The 12,021-nt window shown below is 40.6% G+C and overlaps 1 protein-coding gene across 12 annotated transcripts in view; it reads left to right on the top strand.

Annotated features, from left to right (window-relative positions):
- The window catches only part of Map3k5 (mitogen-activated protein kinase kinase kinase 5), a 182,124-nt gene that overhangs the window by 138,635 nt on the left and 31,468 nt on the right, over nt 1-12,021 (top strand). For 11 of the 12 annotated variants that reach the window (XR_007212119.1, XR_007212120.1, XR_007212121.1 and 8 more), the window contains 4 exons: nt 1,428-1,533; nt 6,911-7,068; nt 9,847-10,024; nt 11,167-11,187. Coding sequence is in view for 9 of the 12 variants with exons in the window: in XM_048354152.1 (XP_048210109.1) it covers nt 1,428-1,533; nt 6,911-7,068; nt 9,847-10,024; nt 11,167-11,187 (463 nt within the window). In the remaining 3 variants the exon portion in view is untranslated. The remainder of the gene's footprint in view (nt 1-1,427; nt 1,534-6,910; nt 7,069-9,846; nt 10,025-11,166; nt 11,188-12,021) is intronic. The other variant, XM_048354155.1, reaches the window with a different exon arrangement.

Here is a 12,021-nt window from a genome sequence, read left to right as displayed (position 1 = left end):
AAGTGCAACATTCTGGGTTTGATTCCTAGTACCAAAAAAAAAAAAAAAAACCCCAAAACCTAAGTAAAATAAAGCTTGGCAAAGGCCAGGCTATGGAAGATATGTTAGTTTTGTAACCAAAACAAAATGGGTTCACATTTTGGTGAGTACAAAACCAAAGGCACGGGGCTAGGAATATGGCCTAATGGCAAGAGTGCTTGCCTCATGTACATGAAGCCCTGGGTTCGAGTCCTCAGCACCACATATATAGAAAATGGCCAGAGGTGGTGCTGTGGCTCAAGTAGCAGAGTGCTAGCCTTGAGCAAAAAGAAGCCAGGGACAGTGCTCAGGCCCTGACTGGCCAAAACACACACACACACACACACACAAAAAAAAAAACAACAACAAAGGCACAACCAGGAAATGAAAGAGAAGAGAGAAATGTATTACTTGCAGCAGGCGAAGAGAGTACTAAAGTCATTTACAAAGGAGAAAGTAGTGCTCTCCCTGAATAAAGCATGGGTATTTTATTAAAGAACCTATGCAAAATCATATTGGAAAGTTCCTAATGGTGGGCACATTCCCAAACATGCTCAATTTAAAATGTACATTTTGAGCAAGCTTAGAGCATGCTTAGTTCATGCAGAAATCACTGTTCAGAAGGAAAGAGGACATATTTCCGTGCATGCTCAGTTTGAGGTCATAGAGTAAAAGTTCAAAAAGAAAAGATGTTGGATAAAAATACTGCAGGATGGAAAACAGTATAATGAGCAAAGTTTACTCTAGGTCATCTAGAAGAATAAGCCAGAGTTGCTGGGTGACCTTGGCTAGTCCCTCATAAATTTCTTCAAAGAGCTTTAACTGAAACAAAAAGAAATAACACTTTGAAGAGGCATTAACAGAAGTGGCGCTGTGGCTCAAGTGGCAGAGTGCTAGCCTTGAGCAAAAAGAAGCCAGGGATAGTGCTCAGGCCCTGAGTTCAAGGCCTAGGACCAGCAGGAAAAAAAAAAAAAGCATTGATAATCTTTTAAAAGAACAGCAGCCTTCTTATCCATAATTGTAGAAGTTTTCCCCTAAAAGTGCTGTCTTGCTTAATAATTCATATTATTACTACTATGTTCAAATCAACAGGCCTGTCATCTATGGTGTCCTTAAATATCCCAAGAGAAGAAAGAAAGTAGCATAGAAAAGAAAAGAAATGATTGGGAAATCGGGAAATTCATATTTTATGGACACATAGTATGCACAGCCCATGTTACCTGTAAAATGCAGTGAGCTATCATGTGGAACCATGTTTGACCTCTCACTCTGAGTAGCAGATTGTGAACAACTGATAATATAGTATCAAAATGGTTATCAAGACCTAAGTCAACATCAAACAGAATCAGAAAAAAAACATAACAATTTAAAAAAAAACTTTTTTGAATGAAGTCCTTTTTTCCCCCTAGGGAGACAATGTATTGATTAATACCTATAGTGGTGTTCTCAAAATCTCTGACTTCGGGACATCCAAGAGACTTGCTGGCATAAACCCATGTACTGAAACTTTTACTGGTATGTATTATGTGTTTTTCAACAATGATACTGATCTTATATAATTAAAGAACTAATAGCTGAGTTTGAGCCTAAAAGATAAACTGAGTCTTTGTTCTTAGGCACATTAATAATGTGGATGCCTTTAGATGCTTACTGAAAAAATGTACAGAATTTCATCTGAGCTCTTATGTTCTTGTGTTTATAGGACTTACACAATCTCCTGATTAATACTACTGAAGATTAGTTTTAAATCTCAATTTGTTATTTGTTTTCCATTTCCTTCCCTTTCATCTCTCCTGGTTGGCCTACAACCACACTTAACTGACAAGATTACTTTCTTAAAACCTTTTCCCAGCCCAACTGCTCTGAATCTTACTCATACCCAAATCACTTCCCATCTGGACTCAGAATTACCTCTTTCCTAGTCTATTTTTTTCCCCTAGGATCTATTCCCCTGCTTCAGAGTATAAATAACCATAGGATTTCAATTCAGAAAGAGGAAGTGACTCAGCCACTCAGAAGTGGGATGGGGAGAGAGCTTTCCAAAGGAATTAAGCAATACAACAATTGAACTGCCTCTAGTACAAAGTCTTAGCAAGGTACAGTGATTTCCAAAAAGGTGCAGGTGGCCAAGAGGAAAGTGAAGTTTAAGAGATGAGGGAGGGCTGAGAATGTGGCTTAGTGGTAGAGTGCTTGCCTAGCATGCATGAAACTGTGGGTTCGATTCCTCAGTACCACATAAACAGAAAGGGCTGAAAATGGCACTGTGGCTCAAGTGACAGAGCACTAGCCTTGAGCAAAAAAAAAAAAACAGTGCCCAGGCCCTGTGTTCAAGCCCCAGGACTGGCAGAGAGAGAGAGAGAGAGAGAGAGAGAGAGAGAGAGAGAGAGAGATGAGGGAGGATGGTGGTGGAATGGGTGGCTCTCATTAAAACTCATTGAACACATAAGTGGACAATGTGAAGGTGAAACCCCTTTGAAGATTATATATATATATATATATATATATAGATATATAGAGAGAGAGAGAGAGAGAGAGAGAGTGTCAGTCAGTTGTGGGGCTTCAACTCTGGGCCTGGGTGTTGTCCCTGAGAGCTCAAATCAAGCACTCTACCAATTGAGCCACAGCGCCACTTCAAGTTTTCTGAGTGGTTTATTGGAGATAAGAGTCTCATGGATTTTTCTGCCCCGCTGGCTTTGACCCTCGATCCTCAGATCTCAGCCAGAGTAGCTAGGATTACTGGTTTGAGCTACCGGCGCCCGGCAAAAGAAAACAATAATTTTGTAAAGAGGTAAAACACTTTGAAAAATTAACAGACAGATTAACAAAATGAATACCAGGAAGCGGTCTTCTAAAGATGGTAGAGACTAAGAGAAGGGGGACAATGATTGGGAAGCACAAATAATAGTCATTGTATATAGGTGAAAATGGAACCAAGAAATGAGGAAAACAGTGGGGTTGAGACAGATGGGAGGAGAAAATGATAGAAGGGATGACACTGTTCAAGATGCATTTCACATGTAAGTGGACATGTTAAGTTGAAACTCTCCTGTACAGCTATTTGAATATTATCATAGGAAGGAGAAAAGAAATCAATTATGCAACATGAAAAGAAGAGTTCAAAAGAGATAAATGACTGTCAGTAGTTGAAGGGCGGTAGGAGGCACCTAGACCGCAAACCAGCTCTCAGCTTTACGTTCTTATCGTTTCATTGCAATGAGCCTCATGAAGTAAAAGTTTTCCTTCTCACCCTTTAATAATTATTGTTGTTGTTATGATTAATGTGAGAAAAACTTAATGGTGGCAATGACTAATCTTTGGTTTAATATTAAGCCATAGGGTCAGACTTCCGCATTTCTGAATCCCAAACAGCAGGTAGAATTGCCCCTGTTTTGCAGATGGGAAAGTGAGAGAGAGGGGATATTCCTGCAGAGGTCAGGAGAGTTTTTACAGGATAGACTTCAGGGTTTTAACTCACTCTTTGCTCTTGGTGTTCACCTTTGGGCTCCAGTCCACCTTCTTTTCCCACCTTAGAAAAGAGAAATTCCTTAAGTTTGCTCCTCAGTCTTCAGCAGTGGGTATTTCGGGTACAGAATTACATATATTTAGAACACAGTTTTTGAATTAAATAAATTCCAGCCTACTGGTAGCTTTCAGTGTCTTTATGTGCCTTATAGTCTCTCAATTTGGCAAGAGACATTTAGTTCCTGCCAACACTCAGCAACTTGTGAGAGGAAAAACCCTAATTCCATTCACACACTTTTTCGGGGGCGGGGGGGAATGTTAATTTAATATCTTTTGCTAACATTAAAAATATTTTATTAACCCTAAAAGAGTTGTAGGAAACTAATACACAGGGCCCTCTGCTTGTCCCTCCCCTACTGGTCACGTATAAGAATGACCTTGATTATGACCTTAGATCACTAGCCAGCACCGATCTGAGGGCTGTGGCTTACAAACCTTGATCTTTTAACACCCTAGTCCTCCTAGCACTAACTCAGTGCCTGCCAGTCTTATACTTCCACACCTTGATGAATGTAGCTGGAAGCCTGTGATCTGTTTCACCTCTTGGTGATATGGTGAGGGGAAAGATAACAGTGACAGCCATTGATAGCATACTTACTGCATCTCTGACTACTAAGAGCCTTATTTGCAATGGCATTCCTTCAACAACCCAAACATTACGTTTCATTAGCTCATTTTATGATGAGAAAAATAAGATTCAAAGAGTTTAAAATAATTTGCCCAAGGCCACAAAGCTAATTAGCAACTGAGCTGAAGTTTAAACTAGATTTGACATGCCAAAGAGAACTCATTATCTTCTCCCCAAACCTGTTCCACCCACTCTCTTCCCTGTCTCAGAGATGGCCACTCCAGACATAGAGTTATCACTGGCAGCTTCTCTCACTCGCCAAACCATTCATCAAGGGAGGCCCATTGGCTCCACCTACAAAACGGGTCCCAAATTGCATCTTCTCATTCTTCTTCCCTCCACCATCTCCTCTGTTAGTCCATCTCCCAACTCTTCTCCTTTCTCCACTTCTGCCCCCTACTGTCTGTTCTCAACAAAGCAGCCCAGTGATCCTTTAAAACATCACTCAAGCCAGGCGTAGGTACAGCTCACATCTGTAATCCTAGCAACTGAGGAGGTTGAGATCTGAGGATTATGGTTCAGAGCCAGCTCAGGCAGAAAAGTCTATGAAATTCTTATCTAATTAACCAGCGAAAACCTAGAGGTTGATGTGTGACTCAAATGGTGGAATGCTAGCCTTGAGTTGAAGCTCCAGTACTGGCTGGCAGGCACACACACACACACACACACACACACACACACACACACACACACACGCCATGCCTTATCACTCAGAGCCAAATATTCATTTCTATTTTTTAAGAAAACAAATGCAGAAGTCCTTACAAGGGGCTGGACAAGGCTCACATGTCCCTTCCTACTGTTCTCTTCTTGCTGACTCTGTACCTTCCTGCATTTCCTCATGACACCAGTCAAGGTAATGCTGCAGGGCCTTTGCATATTCTTTACTTCTGTACAAACACAGAATGCTCTTCTCACAGCTACTAGCACAGCTTCGACTCCTTGGCGCCTTAACTCCAGTGTTACCTCCCTAGTGAGACCTACCATGAACTCCCTCTTGACCATGGTAGGCTTCCCTGGGCTGCTGATCCCCTTTATCCTGCTCTATTTTTTTTCCATTTGTAATACCATATGACTTCCCACCATTCTGTATAGCTTACTTATTCATTATGATAATATTATATTAATTGTTTTCCACTGCAAAAATGTAAGAATCATACACCCAGGCTCTCACTTACTCTACTCCTTTATTCTATATACCTAGAAGAATACTTGATTGATAGCAGGCTTTGTATAGACCTGTGAATGCATGAATTATAACATCAAGGATACTGAGATTTGTCATTCCTCAGATAGTTGCAGTAGCAAAAAGTTCTCAAATTTATCTTGGGCTTTTTGTTGTTTGTTGTTGTTATTGGTGGTGGTGGTGATATTTTGTGAAGGCAGGGTGTCAGTATATATAGCACAGGCTGGCCTTGAACTCAATTCAGTTTAAACTCAATGTGATAGCTAACATCTATAATCCTAGCCTCTTAAATGGTAGAGATAAGAGAACTGGCATTCAAGGTGTACTTGAATAAAATAAATAAAATAAAAATTATCAAGATAGGAAGAGCGCCTGCCTGGCAAGCACAAGGCCCCAAGTTCGGTCCTCAGCTCTGGGAAAAAAAAATTATCAAGACTTTAATAAATAAAGCGGGGTTAGATGAGCACCAGTGGCTTGTGCCTGTAATTCTAACTACTTGGAAAGCTGAAATCAGTAGGATCTTGATTCTAGGTCAGCCCAGGGAAAACTCCATGAAACTCCAATTTAACAGAAGAAATAGTGCATAGTGGCATATACTTGTCATCCCAGTTACAATGAACAGTTTAAAATAGGTGGATCTTTGTCCAAGTACACATTCAGACAAAAATGAGATTCTCTCTCAAAAATAAATGGCACAAAAAAGAACTAGAGGCATGGCTCAGTGGTAGAGCATTTGCCTACCACAACTATGAGTCTCTGAGTTCAAAACTCCAGTACTGAAAAGAGAAAATAAAAATCTGGGCATAATAGGGCATCCCAATCCTAGTTACTGGGAAGGTAGAGATGAGGATCATAGTTTGAAGTCAGCCCAGGCAGAGTTACCAAGACCCTATCTCAAAAAAAAAAAAAGAAAAAGAAAAAGAAAAAATTAAAATTGCAAAGATCTAGGGAAGGTAGAGCATGGCTCAAGTAGCAGAGGTTGGCCTAGCAAACTTGAGACCCACAGTTCAATATCACACAAAAAAAGACAATTGTACAAAAATTGTACAATTAATGAGATACCATGTGGTGTTCAATACATGCGTGCATTGTATAAAGTCCAAAGCAAGGTAGGCACATCATTTCTTTGTGAGCTAAAGGAATGAATGAACAAACTAGATCCTTTCCTGGAATAGATTAGAAGTACACATAGCAACCATATTTATATATTTGCAGAACTGAATGCAGGAGATATGTTGATATATTTTCTGTTGTTTTCAGAAGACTAATGGCTAGAGGTCTCTAAGAGAGCACAGCGGAGTGGTGCACATCTTTATACTCCTCTATTTAGAGACTAAGAATATACCTATTCATAACTAGATAATATTGGTGATATTTGTGTCACTGATAGGTTCCATGACAAAAGTGGCCATTTTCATTTCAATAACAACAGAGGAAAAACTGAACTTCAAAGAAAATGAGGTACTAGGATCCAAATCATCTTACTTATGTAGAAAAAAAAAGTTATCCATCTGTTTCCCCTTTTTCAAGTGGAATTGTGTTTGGATCATTTCCAGGTACTCTTCAGTACATGGCACCAGAGATCATCGATAAAGGCCCGCGAGGTTATGGGAAGGCAGCTGACATTTGGTCTTTGGGCTGTACAATCATTGAAATGGCCACAGGAAAACCACCCTTCTATGAACTAGGAGAGCCACAAGCAGCCATGTTCAAGGTCACATTTTCTTCTATCTTTTTTTTTTCCTTTCCTTTCCTTTCCTTTCGTGTGTGTGTGTGTGTGTGTGTGTGTGTGTGTGTGTGTGTGTGTGTGTTTTCATGCTCTGACACTGGGACATGAACTTGGGGCCTGAACTCTTTTTGCTCAAGGCTAGAGCTTGACAACTTGAACCATAGTTGCACTTCTGGCTTTTTGGGTGCTTAATTAGATATTAGAATCTCTCCTGTCTGCCCTGGCTTCAAATCGTGATACTCAGATCTCAGCCTCATTAGTGGCTAGGATTACAATGTGAGCCTATTTTAAAAACAAGGAGATAAGTGTTTCCATAGCCATGTTCTTTTTTTTTTTTTTTGGCCAGTCCTGGGGCTTGGACTCAGGGCCTGAGCACTGTCCCTGGCTTCTTTTTGCTCAAGGCTAGCACTCTGCCACTTGAGCCACAGCGCCACTTCTGGCCATTTTCTGTATATGTGGTGCTGGGGAACCGAACCCAGGGTCTCATGTATATGAGGCAGGCACTCTTGCCACTAGGCCATATCCCCAGCCCTAGCCATGTTCTATATATATGTTCACATGCTTTTTAAGGAAAGGATCTCAAGTATCCAGAAGCTGAGAGCACATTCAAGTTCAAGAAGATACACACACACACACACACACACACACACGCTCACACTCACATTGACTCAGTGCCCAAGTCTCACATAGTAGACCTGTATCTGACTTAGATATCTCAGTTCTGAAGTAAGATTCTGGATAATATCCTTCAACTTCTCACTATCCCAGAACAAATAGGACACCATTAAGGAAAGATGACTTAAGCTCTTTGGGGAAACCGTATGAATATTTTTCCACATAGGACAATCTAAGATATATTTGTACTCTTAATATCTAGAAATCCAATCAGTTGTTATTTTCCTTTATTTCTTGACAATATAAATTTGAAGAGTCCATTTTTTAAAAAAGCATCTTTGTCATTTTGAAAAGGTTAGTCATTTTCATGTTTATTCTAGCCTGGTAATTTGCTAATAAGCAATTCTTTAGGGAGTGGGAAACAGCTACCCCTCCCACCTAAGGAGGTACTGACATGGAAATAAACATGAGACAGCCCAGGTGCCACAATTTGGGCACCTGCACAGTGGGCGAGGCAGTGACCTGACTCTGTCCTGAGCTAGAAGGAAGTTTTCCATGGTAACTGTTTCCCAGGAAGCAAATCCCATCCACATGACACCCTCTGTTCTGGGCCAGTCGTTTCAGTTTTCTCCATTCTCAGGTTTCATTCTGAAATGTCATTCTGTTACTACTAGTGCAGTGATTATTATTATTGATACACCTCTGTATGCCGTAGGCCATGCTGAACTGTGCACAGAATTGACACTGTCTCTGAGACATGATATCACATAGACTCTGACAATGGTTAAATCGAGGCTGAATTAAAATACTTCTGAATCCTGGCTTTAACCTGGTCAAGATATTTGAGACTTTGAGCAAATTACTACCTCAGCCGCCTTGTCTACAAAATGAGATAAAAATAATACCTGTGGACTTGCCTAACAAGTGTAAGACCCTATGTTCAATGCCCAGTATAACACACACACACACACACACGTACATGCACACACACAAATTCTCATCTAAACAGATTTTTGAGGAGTTTTTTTATATGCAAAACACTTCAAATAGTGTCTAACACATAGTAAAGCTGCATAATTATTATATATGTTAGTTATATAAGAATATATTTATATAAGCTACAGAACAACAAAAATATTTCTTCAGAATGTTTTTCTCTTTGTTAAATATATGGAAACATCATTAGATTTTTTTTTAGAATAATAGCAATGGAAAGTAAATTCTAAATGTGATAGAAAAGACTATTTAATCTTAAAGTACTTTTTTTTTAGTGGCACTGGCATTTGAATTTAGGACCTCATGCTTGCTAGACAGGCACTCTATTGCATGAGCTGTGCCTTTGGCCCTTTATGCTCTGTTATTATTGAAATAGGATCCCACGCCCTCCCACCCCCCAGGACAGAGTAGACCTCCGTCCTCCTATTTATGCTTTCTGACCTATCTGGGTTGTCTGGTGCATACCACCATGCTCACTTGTTGGTTGAGATGGGGTCTTTTGAGCTTCCCTCCATTTCCTATGGGCTGGCCTTTGAAACATGATCCTGTCCATCTCCACCTACCAAGTAGCTAGGATTATAGACACAAGACACTGCCTAGCTAAAAATCTCTCAATGTAGATGATTTCAAATGGGGGAAAACATTCACAAATTATATAATAGGGCAATTAACATAGGTCCAAATCCCAGATCTATCTTTCCATAACCATGTAACTTCATTTCTTCTGAGTCTTAGTTTCCTCATTGGTATAAGAGGAATAATATTTACGCTACTGGGTTGCTGGAAGACTTGGAGGAGATTCATAAATGGAAAAACCCCAGCACTGTACCTTCACGTCACTGTGCTAAGCAACTCAACGGTCTCGCCTACAAACATCTTTGTGGAGCGACAACCTTCAAACATATTCTAAGTTTAGAGAGCCTCCGTATTAACACAGCAATGTGTAGTACTTCATCATGCTGTCTTCTGTCTTAAGCTAATTGTTCTTTCTGTGTCTGTTTCTGTGCTCTGGAGGCGCCACATAGGCTACATGGAGATGTCCGTGCACAGTACATGCAGAGGGCTGGGGGCACACAGGTCATGGGTCCTGAAGCTCACAGAATGGAATGGCCACTTGGAAGACACATTGTGTTCTCTCTGTTTGTGCATTAGGTGGGGATGTTTAAAGTTCACCCTGAAATCCCTGAGTCCATGTCTGCAGAGGCCAAGGCCTTCATACTGAAATGTTTTGAACCAGACCCTGACAAGAGAGCCTGTGCTAATGACTTGCTTGTTGATGAGTTCTTAAAGGTTTCCAGCAAAAAGAAAAAGACACAACCCAAGCTCTCAGGTATGCGGTTGCATGAAAAGCATATGGGTCAAAAGGAGGATACTTTTAGGGGAGGAACACAAAGGTTTAATGCTTATGTGCCTCTGGTCATATATTTATTGAAATGAGCTTCAGGAAATGGAAACATGAGGTTGTTTTCTTGGTTGCTGTTTTTGTTTTCTTTTTGTCTTGTTTGCTCATTCATTTGTCTTTAGGAAGGCAAGGGGGGACACAGAAATGGTGGGACAAAGGGAGAACAAAAGCAGCAGTGGTACTCACTAGACACTATGTTGAAAACTTGTGATTGGGGACTGGAAGGGAAAATAGGGAGAGAATAAGGGAAGGGGTGACAATATCCAAAAAGAAATGTACTCTACCTGACATATGTAACTGTAACCCCCTAAATGTCATGTTTATAATAAGTTTCTTTAAAAAAAAAAAAGGATATGGATCAGAGTCTCTAAATTCTAAGCTTTGAACATGAAAGAATTTTCTAGAAGTACTACTTTGTTTCCAGCTATCACTGGTATAGTGTTCTTGGGCACTTGAGCCCACTGGTATAGTGTTCTTGAGCCATATTACCTACCTCAGCTTCACAAATGCTAGGTCCTTATTCATGATAGTGTTCCATCACATAGTTGGTAATTAATACAGCAGCACCTGGAACATTCTAACATTGTGAATACTAAGGTTAACATGTGAAAGGTAAAATGTAGCCCCTTCAAACTGAAACCTCAAATTCCCATGAATGAGCTACAGGGCTGTTCAGAACTATTCAACTTCCAAGCCATCTCAGGACTAGCTCCTTATAATTGTCTGTAGTAGGAAACACCTGCTCTCCCTCAGACACTATCTTGCTGAATAATCACAAAAAAAGAGAAAAAAAGAAAGAGAAGGTTGTCATCTGTGATAAAAACAGAAGTATAAAAATGTAAGTAAATTAACTTTTTGCAACGATTTACACAACTCATTCCAGAAAGAAGCAAACAAGTAAAGGATCCATTTATTCCTGGCACTTGGGGTGTTTCTATTGAGTGAGGATGGGCAGATTGAATATTTGGAAAGCTCATTGATCTCACTTCAAGCATTCACTGTTTGTTGATTTCTGTTTAACAACAAAGCCAACATGTGCTTCATCCTGCTGTTTGCTTTTCTTCCCACAGTTCTTTCTACTGGATCCAATGGTGAGTTTGTGTTTTACCTTTTGTCCATTGAGCTGACAACTGGCACATGATGTGATAAGCTCTGCAATACAGCCTCATCCTTGCCCATTTTCTGCGTGGGAAGCTTCTGAGTATCAAGAATGTGTGCAGCTATGAACCGGGCTGGCCTTACTGTTTCAGAAACCTCTCACCTATCTCTTCTGTGTGGGAAGGCCTCAATTACTGGCCCCTACCTACAAGAGAAGGCTGTTGTTTCTGAAGTATTCAATTTGAATCAAGCCCATGCCTTCTTATCTAAGAGCCAGCTGACCACCTAATGGTGGCCATTGTGAAAAGTCAGCGTCCGACACCTTAGTCATCTGTGGGTTTGTACCTCCTTTCTGAAGTTGATCAGGAAAGCTGTATTTGTTTCTCTAATTGGCTTTTGTAGCTCATAACCCGACAGGTAGATTTGCTCTGGGGAGTTCAGCCAAAGCGTTTTAAGAATACTAAAGAAGCATTCATAGTTTGGATTCTTCTACTAGATTAGATGAGTAGCTGATGGATGTGGGGTGAGGACTGCGAGAGGCATCTAGTACTTACTGTGTGTGTGTTTCTTGGTCTGAGGGAGGAGGCACAGGTCTTTGCATGTTTTCCACGTTTTCAGATGCCTCCAGCCAGTCAACCCACAGTTGAGGCCCATTACTTGGGGATTCCTGGGCACCATCTCTCTAGTTCTCCTCTTGCCATTATGAATTTTTGTTGAAGGGCTCTGAGAAAGGCAAGATCTCTCCCTCCACCATTCCCTCCTTCCTTCCCTTGCATCCTGGGCCATGGGAGGCAGCGAGTCATTGCATTTTTACTAGGTAGACCCTC

This window comes from Perognathus longimembris, chromosome 9 (assembly GCF_023159225.1).
Source record: "Perognathus longimembris pacificus isolate PPM17 chromosome 9, ASM2315922v1, whole genome shotgun sequence".
NCBI lineage: Eukaryota > Metazoa > Chordata > Mammalia > Rodentia > Heteromyidae > Perognathus > Perognathus longimembris.
The sequence above is the reverse complement of the archived record's forward strand: the minus strand, read 5'-3'. Positions and strand labels throughout refer to the sequence as shown.